Source organism: Melanaphis sacchari, unplaced genomic scaffold (assembly GCF_002803265.2).
Source record: "Melanaphis sacchari strain LSU unplaced genomic scaffold, SCAv2.0 Contig1967_pilon_pilon, whole genome shotgun sequence".
In the NCBI taxonomy this organism is placed as follows: Eukaryota; Metazoa; Arthropoda; class Insecta; order Hemiptera; family Aphididae; genus Melanaphis; species Melanaphis sacchari.
In genome coordinates, this window is record NW_020270956.1 from 50863 (window position 1) to 69606 (window position 18744).

Below are 18744 nucleotides of genomic sequence, written 5' to 3' on the forward strand. Positions count from 1 at the left end.
AAATTTAGGACATTTATAAATCGTATGCGCTGATTTACAAACATAGCATTCTAAATTTGACGTTGATGCGAATAATTGTGACGTTCCTCTTTTTTCGATATATTTTTTCTCGTTCGATGTTGTAATTGTACTACCTTTAATATTTATATTTTTTACGGTTTCAATTGATTCTAAAATTTTATACCTCGACTCTAAAAATATAATTAATTCAGATAATTTTGGCACTTTGATACAATGCGCTCTCGATTCCCACTCCTTTAGTGTAATTTTATCTAATTTAATTGATATTACATGTATTAGTAGTGGTCCCCAATTTGTTGGCTCTTGACCTAGCGCTTCTAACGCACGCATATGTCCATTAGGGTGGTCGTTATTTTTTTGTATGCTAATTATTAAGTCATGACCCCCTAAATTTGTTAAGTTGTATGTACAAAGCATATTTGTAAAATTTTACCATTATTGTTCAATTTCTTCACGTGCCCCCCGAGGGTTGAAGTTTGAGCAAAAAGGGTTGTTTTTCAATAATTTTCATATATCTTGCGAAAAAATAATAATTAGTTAAATATGCATAGAATAAAATTTGTAGAATTTTTAATTATGTATAAAAAATGTTTTATACATAATTCCTGTAAAACAATTATTTTTTGAAAAAATAGCATTTAAACCGTTTTTAAAAATTATTTTGTGAAAATTAGTATTTTTATATTTTTTGTATTTATAAACATTATTTTTTTATTTATTCCAATTTTTTTATACAAATAGTTTTGTGCATTAAAATTTGTAGAAAATTGTGTTGTTTAAATTAATAAATATTAATAAATTTGAATAAAAAATAACCAAAAGACTAAGATAATATAATATAATCCATATTAATTCTAAGATGTGATAACCAAAATAATTGATATATTACTGTCTTTCAAATATTTTTTCAGTCAAACGATGTTTTAAGTGTTTCTCTACTAGCACCAGGATATTTTTTTCGATAATCTTGCACTGTCTAAAAAAAAAAATAAGAAACCAACTATTTTATCTTTTATTTATGTATTAAATAGATATTATAGATCATTTAATACATTTGAAATTTCTTACTTGTAAAACAAACTGCTTTTGATCCTCATTTTTGGTAAACTTGTCATTAAATTCTTCCATAAGTTTTACCCCTCTCTCTGCTGTGTCATTGACTACCCGGAGAGATTCAATTATTTCCTTTCCTTTTTGGTATCCTTCTAGATCATTCCAGTTTTTGGGGTGAACTTCTAAAAAATCTTTTGGAATGTTAAATCTGTCAAATAATTTAATCGAATTTGTGCCTAATAAATCCAATGGTAAATCTTTCTTTAAAAAATTATTTAATTCTTGAACATTGACAGTATATTTTTTAGGAGCAATTTCTTCGGATACTTGTTTTTGCAAAATTTTTTGAGCCATTTTCATTCGAGTTTCATTATTTATTCTTTCATCAAAAATTGAAAACGCAGCACTTTCTTCGTTTAAATACCATAAGTGATTTATTATTTTCGATATTGCTTTTTCTGCTACTTCTATGTCATCCATTTTGTATGCATTCAATGTTTTTAAAAAATAAATATCATTCATAGGTGCTGTAATAGCATTTGTGGATGAAAACCATGCTTCTGCATAACATTTTATTATGAAACAGCATATACGTTTTAATGCTTTTTCTTGTTTTTGAATAAGTTTAAATTGTGTTCGGAATAAAAATATTTTTAGACAATATATTGCCTTTGCCATCCAACGCGCAAGATGATATGCGCCAGGTGCTCGAAAATGTATTCCTTGTGGAGGAACGCCTCCTAAAAATATTATTATTAATTCGAGTAACTCTTTATAATCGTCTCTGGGAAAATTGTCTTTGATTTTATTTTTTGCAAATATTAAAATTTCGTCACTAATACCCTTTAAAATATTTTTTACATTTTCGTCAGTAGACCATGTTGAAAATGAATTTTGATCAATATTTCTCCATTCATTCTTAAATTTTTTGAATATAATAATATCTGGGCCTGTACTAGTTACTAAATTTACTGTAGTAAACACACCATGTAACACTATTTCATAAACATGGTGTCTACATGCCAAGTACAAAATATTCCGATCAAGTTTTTGTTCTAATAGGTGGCATGCGCCATTTAATATGCCTGTATTACTTGCAGTAGTATCAAATACAAAAGCCTGGATTGTATCTTCAAGTGACCATTCTTGTAGAGTGTGATAAAGAGCTGAAGATATTTCTCTACCTGTACCAGATTTAATTTCGGGAACTCCTAACAACTGTTCCATATTTAGTGCTGTTACAACTACTGGGAGTCGGTCAACTTTTGATTTTCCCGTGATATCTGGTAATATTTTTGAATCCCAGTGAAGCACTAATGATTTTAAATTTAAATTGTTAAACTTCAAACGTACCCTTTCAGAAATCTGTTGTCGAAATTTTTCCCGGGATATTTTAATCGATGTTCGATTTATAATATATTCACTAGAATCTATTTCTAGTGTTTCCAAAACGGCTGTTAATAGGTGAACACAATCTCTGTCACTTACCTTGCATTTATCAAGTGCAGCAGACAATCTCGGAGACATAATTTCTTTTCTACCTCTTTTCGATTTTGGTGGTCCAAAATCAATTAGAACGTTTTCATGGGTACTTGATGTACTAGGAAGACAATCGCAAGGGTCTGAAGAATCGGAATCAGATGATCTAAATTGAAAATTGTCCACTAGAAATGTTTAGTACAAAATAATTGATATTAGATATTCGAATAACGTATAAAAAATAGAAGTTTAAAAAATTGTATTACCTGATTTAAAATTTGAACTTTGTTTTTCTCTTCGTTCTTTTTGCCGTTCTTCTTTTTCTTTTTTCTTTCTTTCAGCTATTGTACCTTTTATGTCCACTCCAAGCATACATCCTTCACGGCCTTTTTTTCTCTGTGCAATTAAAAAATTTTTGTCTTCGTCCAAATTAATTAAAATTAGTGCGTCATCATGTGCGATGTCAAATAAATCGTTTAGATTTTCTTCGAATTCTTTTTCTCTATTTCTAGCAAATTCACTATTTCGAGTTTTATGTTTTTCCAAGGCTCTTAAATCTTCATATAATGTTTTACATTTTATAATACAGTTCGATCGATATTTTGTAGGAATACGAGCTTTCTTCCAAAAGATTAAGCATTCGTCAATTACTAACGACGCACTTTCGTGTAAATTAAGATTTACCATTCTCATATTATAAAACAGTACACTTAAAACATCTCTCTTAGAGGGTAATTTCCCCCCATAGATTTGATTTTGCATAGAACCAACTAAAAACACTGGTTTACGTGACATCTTTAACAATTATAGAAAAATAACCACATGAACAACAAATACTGTTAAACTGAACGATATCCACACACCTATAGAATATACTAACTAATAACTAATGGCATTCACGTGCCATCAATGTACTAATGTACTTATTGTATATGTATTGAGGAAAATTAATAATTTTATCTCATATAACAAAACTTTATTATTTAATCTAACGATAAGATAATGAAATATGTATAAATATAAGTAATATTATTTAATATCAGTACGATAGAACAAATATAAATTGTACTTTCTTAACAAGAGTTTATTTTTAACCACGATATTCAATAATTGTCAATTATGTACAATGATAAAGCATTTACAATCATTAATAACACAAACAATATTAAAATACCAATTTTTGTAAATTTATTTTTAAAAATGATTTAAATGTTATTTATTTAAAAAATAATTATCTGACAAGAATTATGAATAGAATAATTCTTATGTAGAATAAAAAATTTTATAAATTTTATTCTATGCATATTTAACCAATTTTTATTTTTTCGTAAGATAAATGTAAATTATTGATCGACAACCCTTATTACTCAAACTTCAACCCTCGGGGGGCACGTGAAGGAGTTGACCAATAATAGTAGAATTTCACATTTATACTTTTACTATGCTATTTAACAAATATAGGGGGTCATGGAGTACAAATTTGAAAAAAAAAATTGTACCTCTATAAATAACGACCACCCTAATGTCCATTCAGTGCATCCGTAAACTGCCTTAATTTTTTCGCCGAATCACCGCCCACCGTTTCGAGATCATATATCGCTTTTACATGTGCTTGGACCAACACCTTTTTATTATTGTAACGGGTGATTAACGATTTCCATGCTATGGTATAATTATTAGCTGTTGTTTCCAAACATTTAATTGAACTTAATGCCTCGCCTGATAATGATTCGCGTAAATAAAAAAATTTTTCTATTGCTGTTAACGACGTATTGTTATCTATTAGTGCCGAAAATATATCATAAAATGATGCCCATTCTTGATAATTGCCGGTAAATACCGGTACGCTCAACGACGACAACTTTACCGACGACAATACTTTATTTATACACGCATTAGGTATATCGGTGTCGGGACTTTTATTTCTATTCTCGTCTTGAGATATAGTCGAGCCCGCTGCTATAACGATTTTCTCTGCTGTAGCCATAGTTTTGAAGTATAAGTCTTAAAACTCCGCTCTATACTTGTTTTGTACATCGATACTGATTCCCTCTTCCATTTCTATAGTCGCCTGAACCTGCTCATATTCTGCCCATACCTCTTCTATTTTTTCACGCCGGGCTTTTACCTCAATCGAATCAACATTCTGCGATTGTAGATAATTCGAAAATCTTGTTATCGACGCTTTCAATTGTCCTCTCTTCGTTATTAAATTCTCGTTTCCTCCCATCTTCACGACCGATGTCTAACTGTGCTATTTTGAAGATAGCGAAAGAGAGAGAGAACGCAAGAGAGAGAGAGAGAACGCGAGAGAGAGAGACTATACCTATATCTGTACTTTATTTATGTATACACTATACTCGGGTAAAACCGCTTAGGATTAAGTTTAGGAATAAAATAGGAAACGCCTTACCTTATATTCCCGTGGATGTACTTTACTTCTTTACTTCTGTGGATGAATTTTACTTATTTACTTCTGTGGATGAATTTTATTTCTGTGGACTGTATTTCGCACGATCTTTTCGCTGATTAATACATTTATAATATTTTCTTGACCGGTAACTGATTGACACAATAACGCATGTAACACTTAATTCGCACTTTGAAACTAATTGACGATTTGAACAATCCCGGACGAAGGACCAATGTTTACGTTAGCTCAGGTTAATTCAAGTTAATTAAATAACAACTTAATTGGCATTAGTTTACTTTTTATTCGCTGGTTCACCTATCGAGCGGCTACGACACGTACTTACATAGGTACGGTTTTACTGCGACTGATCAACGGCCGATCGCTTATTGTCACCGATGACCGCTATATCAAACGTATCTTATCTAACATTTACATTGTACATTTTACAGATAATCTTATTATTTCCCAATTATAAAATATTTCGTGTACACAACACACATATTCATATCGTAGCCAGTGGTAAATTTTTTTTTTTGAATATGGGTTGCGGTAAATAAACCATATCATTAGGCATCAAGTTAAATATCTGTGTTCCCAAAAAATAGTAAACTTTTCGGCAATTTGTTTTTGAGGGCCAATCTAAGGAAAATGTACTAGCTGCATATCTGGTGTTGACCCCATAGTTTATAGAATTCAATTGATTATGTTTTTTTCAAATATATGGTGATTGATATTAGTTATAAGAGTTCTATATTGAGGACATTAAAGTCTTTGAATAGTTTTTCGGTTTGATATCTCCAATTTTTTTTGTTTGCGACACTGAGTATAGTGTTTTGGCATTTCTGGAGCAGTAGAAGAGCGTTGTTGTAGGCATCACCCCATCCGATTATGCCATACGATACTATTGACTCGAATAGTGTTAGGTATATAGTTCTGATATTTTTGAAAGGCAATATTTCACGCAATTCTTTCATTATGTATATAATTTTTTTTAGTTTATTTGTGACGGATGTAATCTGGTTGATCCATTTCATATCAGAGCACATTTCTATGCCTAAATACCTAAAGTTTTTGACAATACTAACCGAGTTACAATCACAACTTTCCAATGTATTACAGTAGGATTCGTAGATTTTTATATTGTGTATGTGTGGTAAAGTTTGTTTAGACAGTGAGTGGAGTAAGATGGTTGATTTATTGAGATTTAGAAATAAACTGTTATCGCTCAACCAATAATGGATCAATTTAAGATCGACTTCAATGTTTTGGAATACTTCATTTCAAGAACTACCAATACAGATCATCTTTCCATGTGTTGCGGGGTCGACCAGTTCTCCCGGGTTGCCCTGGAGACAATCAGCCCCTTTGTATAACCGCGAGGTTGTCTCTTCCGGGCAATAACCCCGGATGACTCCGGGAGTCCCGCCCGGGGCGCCACCTCATCTCAAGCGTCATAATGAGTGACCGCCGCGGCCAGGGCCCGACGGATTATTGCATGAGTCAAACCCATTCTACTAAGGCGGTACTCCCACAACCATCACGAGTCCTTCCTCAAGTGTGTCTTTCCCGGTGCGGGCGAGCGAGAGTCCTCGGTGAGTCCAAGCGGTCGTGCGCCTCGGGTCCAACACCTCCGGAGCGTCGAGGCGCTATTGGCAAGCCGACTCGACGGGGCTTACTTCGAGTCCCGTGGTACGAGGTTCAAACCCGGCGTTCAGGCCTTCGCAACTGCCTTGTCCGCAAGCAGGTCGATCGGGGCACCGCTGTGTGTACCGCGACGACCCCTTTATAGCGCGTACGGTTTTGCTCTTTATCGACAGATTGCCGTTTCTGCCGGTGCCTCTCTCGTACCTAACCTAACCTAAGCCCCGAGCGAAGTGAATACGTGCACGTGCTTCGCCCGACAGGTGGTCTGGCCCCTCTAGTTCGAGATATCGGTCTAGGCAAGAATTTGTTCATAAGGAGTGAAGGCACCCAATTCGCCCCGCGAGATGTTCCGTGCGTCCCGTCACCGAGGAGGTCGGGCATTCAGCTCGTACCACAAGGTATCCCGTCCCTCGCTCCCGGCTAGGCGGGTCTTAGTACGGAGAGCGTTCGACGATCCTGTGGGGGCGTCGTCTTAGGACCCTTTTGGTCCGGCTATCGGGTCCCGCTTCGCCTGCCACTATCCGGTACTTCGCAGGCTTTCGCCCCACCGCCATCGATGACAGCGACGGTCGATCTGGCTAGGCCCACTCGGACGATTTGTGCCCGCGTGGATAGGAGAGATTGTCCCCATGTCTCTGGCAGTCCGTCGTGCCCTGCACATATGCCCTCTAGCCACACGCCCGTCCGCTATGGTTTAAAAATTAGGGGTCCGGGACGTGCCCGGGGGGTCGTCCTACGTCTTTACGTTCTAGGACTTCCCGGGAGAAGTTTTTGAACACAAGGAACATGGCCTCCGTGGAGGTCATGGTATCGCAGTCGTACGACCAGTCCACACCTTCCGCTTGCGCTGCGGCTGCGAGCTTGTTTCTTTTCTGGCTATATGCTGGGCAATCCAATAGCACATGCTCCGCGGTTTCCTCTGGAAGACCGCATCGGCAACGTGCCTCGCCTCGAAGGTTGAAACGACAGAGCGACGAATTGAAATTCCCGTGACCGGTCACGAACTGCGAGATGTAGTGGTCCGGAACGAACCACGGCCTCTCGAGCCTGCGCCGTACGTCCGGGAACCAAATCGCCGTCCGCCTACCTTTGTCGCTGGCGACTCATCTCTCCTGCCAGAGGCGTATGGTAGTGTCGTAATACTGTTTCGCCTTTCCAGCAACTTCTGACGCCGACTTGTTTCCTCTCCTCACGGCGTTCTTATCCCGTTCGATCTTAGCCAGCCGAACTAGTTCTAAGTCGAGGGGAGGTACTCCGGCTATGACCTGGAGCGCCATCGTCGACGTGGTCTTATACGCGCCCGTCATTGCCAGTAACGGGCGTCTTTGGGCGGTGTTAGCCCGTGTCCTATGCCGGTACTGCGCCATGCAGCGCTCGGCCCATACCGAGGCCGCATAGCTCATGCGCGGCAGGAACACCGATTTGTACAGGATCCTTGTCGTCCTTTCTTTAAGGCCCCAGTTTGCCTTAGCCACAGATATTAGTCGACTGAATAGCGCTACCGAGGACGCAGCCTTTTCCGCCAGATGGGAGCTAAACTTCCTTTGCGGGTCAAACGTGACCCCGAGGTATTTCGCCTCCGGGGTCATTTTTACCTTAGTCCCGCCAAGTCGCAAGTCAAGGGGCTTACTTAGTTGGCCCTTGATCCACAAGGTCTGCGACTTGGCCGCCGAGAAGGTGAGTAGTTTCCTGTCAGTGGCCCATCTCGACGCTATTTCTAGCAGCGCGTTCGCGCGTCCGTGAGCTCCGGACGGTGTTTCCTGGAGATGAGTAACGCGATATCGTCCGCGTATGCGACTATCTCTGTCCCGGGGGGAAGATAACAAGAGCGGGTTGACCGCGTACCTCCAGAGGTCGGGACCGAACTCCGAGCTCTGCGGGCAACCCTTTGTTAGGGTCGTCGAGAGTGTCATGTCTCCAATCGCCAAGTGGGCCATTTGGCCGTCGAGGTAACTCTTTGTCAGGGCGATCAACCCAGAGCCGCATTTAACCTTTTCAAGATCTTTTATTAGTTGCGCCCACCAGAGGCAGTCAAAAGCCCCCGATATATTCAGGAATACGCCTACGACGTATTTCTCCCGCCTTTCATTTGACCAGTCGAAGGCATGTGTCATTGCATCTACGGTCGATAGGTTCTTGGTGAAACCAAATTGTCTGGCCGACATATGGATGTCCGTATCTTTACGGATTCTCGCCACGATAAGGTGTTCCAGTGCCTTAGCTAGAACTGGGAGTAAGCTAATGGGTCTGTATGACCTACCCTCCGTCGGGTCCTTATCGGGCGATTTCCTAATGACGACTAGCGCCCCGTTCTTCCACAGGCTCGGGAATGTCCTCGTAGCCAGTAAGGACCAATACAGATCAGTACAAGTTTTGTGACATTAGCTAATGCTTGGCCCGTGCATCTATTAGGTTTAAAACCGAATTGATATTCTAAAGAAGATTCTTTTATTCTAAGAAGAATATAAGTAGTTTTTTTATGATTTTTTCAAATGTTTTAGCTATGCTTGAGATAACTGATATTGGACGAAAGTTCTCGAGACCTGAGATAGGACCTTCCTTATGTATGGCGGTTATTATAGCTACTTTAAAGGCATCTGGTACTTTATTTTATGATATGCATAGATTAAAGATATGACTTAATGGTTTACAAAATGATAAACTATGTTTTTTTAGTAAATCAGAGGATATCTTATCTAGTTCGGATGAAGATCCGTTTTTTAATTTAGAGATAGCTTCAAAAATTTTAGCATGAGTGATTGGGTCGAAATTATTAAACCAATCCTTGTTTTGCGAATTATTGTCGAAGTTTGTAGTGTAATTGTAGGTATTTTTACGGTTTTTTAGTGACGTAATTAAATCGGTAACTACATTTGTAAATTACTTATTAAATTTTTCAGCCAAAACATATTCAGGGTTTTCATCAATATAGTCATTTTTGTTTTTAGAGTTATTTAATAATTCTTTAAGGTGACTTGATTTCTTTTTTTTTTGCTAAGATATTGTTAATAGTCTGCCATTTAAGTTTTGTGTTATTTCCAGATTTTAGTAATTCTGCTTTATAGTAAAGGATCTTTGCATTTTTTATTATTTTTGTAATTTTATTTCTAAATTTTATGTAGTAATCTTTTAATTTTAAATTAATGGGGTGTTTCTTAACTTTTAAATAGAGACGGTCTATTTGTCTTATTGAGTTAATAATCGTGGTAGTGGCCCCCATGGTTTCAATTTTTTGGTTTTTGAGGAGATGGATATTTCCGCCGAGGCTTGGTTTTTTTTGGTTATTTAAAGTACTAGTGAAATATTGAGTGGCTTTATTTACACCAGTGAATTCAAGTATTTCTGACCAATTGTGGTTTTCAATTGAGTTTGATAGTTTTTGATTATCAGTTTTTAATATTTTAAGTGAATTTGGCGTATTATTTCTTTTATCTAATATATTGCTTAAACTAAGAATTGTCGGGTAGTGGTCCGTAATGTTAGAGAGTACAATTATTGGTATTATGTTAGCATGAGACTTTGTTTTAATAAAAATATGATCTATACAGGTATTTGAAATCGGTCTAGTGATGGTATTGATAAGCGATGCAACCCCGAACTGTGCCATTGCCAGTAGGTACTCTTCTCGTATTTTAGAATGCTTGATCAAATTAACATTTAAGTCACCTAATAACATTTTGTAACTAGCTGTTTTTTAAGTGGAATTTAAAAGTATTATATCATTAAATTCGAGTAAAGTTACATCTGTATTACTATTGGGTGATTTATAAATCGCGTAAATTAAGAAGTCAATTTTTGACATCTTAAAAGAGATCTTTAGGGCTGTTAAAGCTTGTGTATTGATTTCAGTAACAACGATATCACTTAATGTGTCCTTTAAGTAGACTACAACACCATAATTTTTATTTTTATTGTTTGTGGTGGAGTATGTTGTATAACCGTTTATTACGAAGTTATTAATTGATATGTTATCTAAACTTAGCCATGCTTCAGTTAAAGCGATCACTTCAAATTTGGTTTCAATGTATCAAGAATAATGCATAGTTCATCGAAGTGTTTTTTAATACTACAAATATTTGTTGTCAATATATTGATTGAGTTTTGTTTGTATACTAAGGTATCTAGATTATCAAAAGAGCAATTAACGAGTTCACGGTATTTACGTTTTCATGTGCAAATGCGTAATCAGTGTTATCATTCATTATAATATGGTGTAGGGTATAATAAACAATTCATTACTTATATCGTAAAACTGATTGTAGAGCCAATTAGTGTTATGGAAACGCAGATAGCGATATCGTTCAAATAATGATTTGAAAGAAAGTAATATTCGTATAAGCTGGCTAAATGTACTTTGTAATTCTGGGATCGATATGAATATGATGTTAACAGATAAATCCATTAAGGCTAATATTAAATAATAATAATTGATAAATTGTTTACATAAAAATAGTGATTATAAACGGTTTGATACACGGTAATAATGATAGGTAATTGAGTGAGATAAAGCAAATTGTGTGATATGTTATGAGTATAAGAGTTACAATTTGAGGAGAAAAATATGTAATACAATAAAATAGTAATACATATATAAGATTAGTATTTACGAATTTGTGTTTTGGAAGTTTAAATCTTCATATTGTCCTTTGATGTTTTCAATTGTATCCTCGCTGTCGACACGTATTATCTTATCTGTTTCGTTTTTGTGTAAGAAGATTATGGCGTTTTTTGTCCATACAAATTGAAGGTTTAGCTGCTTTTTTTAAGTCTCTGGCTTCTTTGAATAATTTATTTCCCTTGGTAATTAAGTGTTCTCTAATAAATATGGGTACATCCGGTTGGATCTCAATAAATTTACTAGAGAAATTCCTAAATATTTGTCGAGATTTAAGAAAATCAATTTTAACTTGGTGGTTACTAAAGTTAACTAGGATTATTCTAGGGCGCGTATTATTATGGTTAGAACCAACTCTATGACAATCATTAATTATCGAGTAATTTATGTTTACGTTTAGCTATTTACCAATATTTTTAATAAGTATTGCGCAGTTTTCATTTTTATTTTCGCGGACGCCATCAATGATTATGTCGTTGGTGATTTGACGACGTTCTATGGATTTAATCTGTTTTTCCAATTGAGATATGTGTGTCTTCAGTGCTTGGTTTTCTGTGATAGTTTTATCAATAACGTTAAATTTAGTATTCAGAATTTCAAAATTTTTGGCTGTATCATCTTTGTGATTTTTAAAGGAATCCCTGAGTTGTAAAATCATTTCTTTGATCTCAAGTAGTTCGTTACTTTCTACGTTGATTGGATTTTCGAATCTAAGAGAGGCTATTTTGGCGCTGGCGCATTTGCTGCATCGCCATATGTTATTGGCTTCTTTTAAGTAGTCGATAATTGATATCCTCTTTAGTGAATTATTGGCATTTTGCGTGCCATGTTAAGTCAAAATCAATGCATTTTATGAAGGATGCTTTAGTAATATTAATGGAACATTTATTGCATACGGGCATCTTAAATAGACGGAGAAAGAATAAAATAAATATAAAGTACGTAAAAACAAATGATATATCGATATACACTGAAATATAGGTAATAAATAAAGAAATAGCGATAAGCGACCGACGAAAAATGCAATACGACCGTACAGCAGATAACTGATTTGCTGACACTATATTTTCTTCTAATGGCAGTATTCTCTTTTGTAACTGTGTGAAGTGGAAATATGTGCCGATAGACGATATATTGTGTCACAACATCAAAAAATAGTTAAATATTCTATGGCAGTAAATAAGAAAATCAACAATACAAATTCAAATGTACAACAATTAGTCACAAATACAGAAAAGTCAAATTTTTCGTTTGATCTAGGTAAAACATTTATGTCAAGTAATATTCCTTTATATAAAATTAGTAACATATATTTCCGGTCATTTTTGAAAAATTACACTGGAATAAAATTCCAACAGTTACTACTTTACGTAAAACATATATAAATGATTGCTACGATGATACTATGAAAATGATCAGAAATTATGTAACTGGTAAAAAAATATGGGTATCTTTAGATGAATCAACAGATACGATTGGACGTTTCATACACAACGTTGTGATCGGAACCTTAAAACTTGATCAACCTGATAAGATATTTTTACACGCTACGAAAATTCTTGAAAAAGCTAACTATTCTATAATAACTAAACTTTTTGATAAGTCCATGGTTATATTATGGCCCAATGGAATACGTAACGATGAAGTTTTGTTTTTTTTATTTGACGCAAACCTGTATATGGTCAAAGCAACTTCTACAATTAAAGTTTTATATTTTAAAATAGTGTACATAACTTGCCTAGCTCACTGTATATATAGAGTCACTAAAACCAATAGAAGTATTTTCTAAAAGTTGATAAACTTATCGCCAAAGTAAAACAAATATTTTTAAAGGATTCTTCTCGTATTTTAATGTTTAAAGAAGAAGCTCCAGGTATTAATTTTTTTCCTCAGCCCATAATAACCCGATGAGGGACATGGATAAATGCCGCGTCCTACTATTGTGAATATCTTGTAGAAGTATAAAAGTTAAACAATTATTAAATCCAAATGATGCTATTTCTATTGAACAAGCTGAACACCTTTTGTCGGATAACCTAACCTTGTCGGAAAGTGTACCTATTAATTTCATTGGAACTTTTTTTTGTAATTGCTTCTTCAGTAGTTTTTAAACGGTTTAATATTTTTTTTTTTTTTGGATTTTTTTTTTGTATTATTATTAGCACTGTTAATTTTGGTATAAGTATCCGTCTGTATTGTATCTTTAAGTATTTGTAAAAATGTAAAAAATGATGGGTGTACCTTATAAAATTGTTCGTTGAAATGAGAATGGAAAGATTCACAATTGTTGGTTGTTCTTGTTAATTTCGCTGTATGTGAAGCTCACATACTTGGCGGAAAATTCGAATTATCTAAGATATAATCGGCGTACCTACCATATCTGCTGTCATCAGGGATGTCTGACATAAAATCAAATGAAAAACAATCCGATAGTTCCGAAGAGTCCAAAAATGTTAAGCTAAAACTGTGTTTTAACCAATCATTTTTTTTATACTCTAAGGTTAAGCCTAATTTTTGTACTTTTCGATACCAACTCTGAATTAAATGAAATCGGCAACCCACTATTATTACGGATGGTCGTATTAACAATACAGCTTGGTGAATAGCTATTTCAAAATCAATTGTGATTGACTATGGTTTGAATATTAAATTTAAATTTAAACATTTTTGCACTACTTGAAATAATGCTTCCTTATATGATTCAATTTTTTTATCTTTTAGTAGACAAAAAACTAAAGGTATATAAAACGTATTAACTAACCCATGTATTGTAAATAATTGGGTAAATAATGAAGGACAATATGAAAATGTGCCGTCCACATAAATTATTTCGGATTTACATAACATTTTTAGATTGGTATTGCAGGAAAATATTATTATATTAGAAATATCATCATTCACCAGCAAAAATTCTTCATCATTAGTCGTCAAAGTATTAACTGAACTTACAGCACTGTAAATATCAGCTATACATGTTGGATTCGTCGGTAAAAACTGACGACGAACATGGTACACACATTTTCGTAGTATAGAGATATCATTTGTTGTCATTGTTGGGGCAACTCCAAAAGCATTAATTTCTCCTGAAAAATAGTTTATTTTTTTTTATTACTTAATTTATATTTCCACAATCTGTTACATACATTTTGAAAAACAATTAAAATAATAATCTGGACTAAATATGTTGTATACTTGTATAAGTTTAATAGTTGAATCTCACCTAGTATTATTTTTCTAGGTCTTTGACAAAAATCTTCGACAGCTTTCCACTTATATGTCGTTCCTAATTTTTGACGATCTATATTTTTGACTGAACAATTGTCTCTATGATCACCTATAATAAAGCATAAAGATAATCATATATAATAAATAATTACAGTAGAAACCGTTTATAATGACACCGGTGTGATTTTTATACAAACAAAATTTAATCTAAAATAACAGATTTTTTTAAATAATAATTGAATTAATTAATTTAAATATGTACATAATTAAATGTTTTTATCTTTACTCTTTTTCCATATTATATGTACATTCCAATATTCCATAAATAATGATAATAATAATACTCGTATGTTTTGAAGTTCAAATTTTTTTACGTCATTTTGGTTGTAATGACAACCGGTTATTATGACCTATTTTTTTTTGGTCCTTTGAACGTCATTATAAACGGTTTCTACTGTAATCGATTTCATTTTTCATAAATAATTAAATGAATATTTTTATTTTACTCGTAGATAGAAAACGTACTTTTCGTTTCAAGTATTACTTTTTCTTTTTCCAAAATAATGGTCGGACAATTTTTCATGAAACATCTCCACCGAGTTACATTTGTTTTTGACGTATAACCATAAACATATTTAAAACCATCAAATATTAACATCGTTTTACCTCTTTTGTTTACAACAAATTCCATTTTAAAAACCGTATTAACTGTTGTTAAACTGATAACGAACAGAACAGATACTGAATCGAAATATAAGAATTTAACATTTGTCAGATAATTATTGTGTGCGAATTATAAATAAATTATGACACAGTGTATACTTTTTTCCGTTATCGACGATTATCAACAATTATCGAAGATTATCGCTGTATATCTTGTTGTACCTATTCGAAATTTCGTAATTATTTACAAATGTTATTGCTATTACCTACATTTTACATTACTATTTTATTTTATATATACCACAACATATATATTGCTTAAAAATTAAGACCATTGGTTTCCAAACTTTTTTCCCTGAAATGTTTTTTGGCGGAAATGGGTAACTCCCCATGAAAAGTGAGCACTAGCGACCGATAGGTGGAGCTTAAACATTGTCGAGGCCAGAGGTTCTTAGATTTTCTAGTATTATTCTGTATTACCGGCTGGCGCGACGGCATGCTGTACGTCTTATGGCATATTTCAAATACTTCGGCAGGACCGTATTCAATGAATTGACCTTTTATGTTAGCAGTTGTCTATAGCTGCTGTTAACCTTACATTTTGTATAGCATTATTCATTTTTCGTGAACTCATTTCTAGAGAAATTATTCTAGAGCCCATTATTTTAACAATTCAACCAAGTGAAAGCAGTACTGATGTGGATGATGATGATGAAAATTAATTTTACCTGTAAAATGTATAAACTTAATTTTATTTTACGTTTATAAATTGTTATTACATTTTTTTTTTTTTTAGTACAATTAAATTATGTTTAATATAAGATATAATTTTGTAAGATATATATTTAAAATAGTAACTTTAATTTATTTTTATTAATCATAACATTTGTAAAAATATAACAAATTGTAATATGTATGTTGAATAGTGTTATAATAAAATACGTATATCAAATATTTAAAAAATCGCACTAAATTGTTTTGGTTATCACTAATATAAAACGACCGTTTGGGATCGCTGTAGTCAGCGTTCATTTTTTGTGAGCCTAACTATAGAACTAATTAACAAGTAATACATTTTCTTATTCAAAACGAGAACAAATATAAAATGTAAATACATATTTAAAAAAATATTACTTACCTAGCAGTTTCTTTTGAGAAAACAAAAAAAAAATGTATCGAATCCTTGTTCGAAATGTAGTTTTTACAATAATTGGTCAAGCAACATTTTAAATACACTTTGGACTGTTTATTAACAATCAACTCCATTGCAAAAAACTAAAATCTTAAAAATAAACACTACTACAGTGTAATTAAACAATTCTCAAAACAACAAAATTAATAACTTAAAAATGTGATTTTCACACGATGGTAACAAGTAATTAATAAGTGTCAAGTTGAATAGTTGGGATGGGTGCAATTCAATTTGAAATGTAAACATCGTGACGAAAGTATCGTATAAAGATTATAAAATTAAAAAACATCAATATTGGATTTGTGGCCAACCTGGTACTTGCATTCAATATGATGGACCATTTTCGGCGACTGAGGTGATCATTCTGATTTTATCTATTTTATGTAACAACTATAATGACGGTATTAAAAAGTCTAACTCTTATTTATTATGAGGAAACACGTCAATAACAATTTAATTTTAAATTACTGGACATTATTACAAAAAATGCTTATTAAATTTTAATAATAAGTTTTTTCAAAATTATAATCAGCTGTAGGTCCTCTTCTTTAACTTAGTATCTGGCCATAAGCACTCTACGTGAGCGCTTGAAGGGACAGTAGTATTATACTTAATAAATACTTTTCTTAAACATTCATGATGTAAAAGTATGTAATGAAAAATCAATGCAATGAATCAATAATCTATAATACAAAAAAAAATTGTAAATAACTTTAATATTAAAAATATAACTAAGTTAGTTACAATTATTTATAAAAAAATGACTTATTTAATAACTAAATTCTTTTCTAATATTCATTTATTTTTTTAACTATTAACTGCCCAGCTTTGTAAAAATGTACTCTTAACATTTAATGGAATTTAATCCATAAGCTTTTAATTTGTTACAAGCAACAACACGCCTCGAAAGATCAGTTAGTTTAACAAAATTTTTTTCAACTTACCATTTTACTAATAATTTATTAAATATACGTATAAGAAAATATAACTTAATATTTGTGAAGAACTATATTGTAATAACATTAATTTAAAAACATTTTTCGCTTACAAAGATTTATTATTGAATTTAAATAACACATTTCTTTTAATACCATCACCTACTCAATGGCGAAATACACTTCAATGTTTGACACTTGCTATATTTTAACAGCAGAATGACTAAAGCTTTTCACATTACAAATTCATTTAGTAATTATAATTTTTCGTAGTTTTCGTGTTTTTATTGTCATTATTTATTAAAACAAAATAGGAATTTCATTCTTTATTAATTATTAACTTAAGAATGAATTATAAATAATATTAATGTAAAGAATATTATTAATAAAAGATTTTTGATTTTAATATGTATTTGACATTATGTTACAGAATAATATTGATTCTCCAGATTTCTCGAATAACACGGATGATGACGATGATGAAAAATAATTAATGATAAATCATAATTATTATTACTATAACTAATTAATGATTAAACATTATACTGTAATCATTTTTTTAAATCATATAAGTATAACATTTTATTTTCAAATTAATTCCATAGAATGAAGTCTGATTTTTTTTTGTTTCTTATGATATTATTAAAAAAAAATATTTTAATATACATGGTTAATTTACATAATTAACTTAATAACCGTTTAAACTTGATGTTTAACCTTATGTTTAATGGGCTTACTTAGTAAGCCTCTAGACTTGCGACTTGATGGGATTAAGATTAAAATGACTCCTTTGGCCAAGTACCTCGGGGTCACGTTTGATTCAGATTTAAATTTAGCGCTCATCTGGCGGTAAAAACCACGTCCTCGATTACTATTCAGTTGACTAATATCAGTGGCGTTGCGTGCCAATATCAGATCCAGACTCAGGGTGTTATTTATATGAAATTTACAACTCTTAAGAACAATAATGTGTTTATTACGTATAAATAAAGTACACGTAACTGATACAAAAAGTGGCTAACCTAACCGCGGAAGTCGGAATTTTGTCTGGCTGTGTGCCGTTTTAGCAGTATTGCAATCGGTCGTGCGGGACAACTGGTTCCTAACCATGAAAGCTACTGTCTGGTGAGCGGTGTTAACCGCCATTACCATACTGTCGCTATAGGTTGTCTCTGTGTTCGCCTTTTGTATTATGCGCGCAGACTGACCTACCGCGGGGTTGTACGAGTTATGTGTGCTCGCGCCCCTGTCACCTGTGAAGGTGAGCACCCGTGTCACTGTTGCCTTTGTCCCTACACCTGTGGCTGCCCCTGTAGCCGATTGTGAATGATCACACGTGTCACCCGTGAGGTGAGTGTGATGAGTGGAGGGGTGGTGTAGGTTGGGGATCTGTGATTGAGTGTCGATTGGTGCTGTAACGGAACATATTTTCGTAGGCGGCTGTTCGTTGTGTTGAATTGCCGTACCACGCGTGTATGAATTGCGTAATTTTGTTCCATGTGTA

The 18744-nt window shown here is 33.4% G+C and overlaps 2 protein-coding genes across 2 annotated transcripts in view; one reads left to right on the forward strand and one right to left on the reverse strand.

Annotated features, from left to right (window-relative positions):
* Positions 1 to 17730, forward strand: part of LOC112592829 — a 57994-nt gene extending 40264 nt beyond the window's left edge. Inside the window, exon 12 of the mRNA XM_025336972.1 lies at positions 17671 to 17730. Coding sequence (XP_025192757.1) covers positions 17671 to 17730 — 60 coding nt within the window. The remainder of the gene's footprint in view (positions 1 to 17670) is intronic.
* Positions 14273 to 15141, reverse strand: LOC112592830. Its single transcript, XM_025336973.1, has 3 exons — positions 14976 to 15141; positions 14369 to 14559; positions 14273 to 14305 (listed from the first exon to the last, which is right to left on the reverse strand). Exons 1-3 carry the CDS (start codon positions 15139 to 15141, stop codon positions 14273 to 14275), a joined length of 390 nt encoding a protein of 129 aa, XP_025192758.1.
* Positions 17731 to 18744: the final 1014 nt, after the last annotated feature.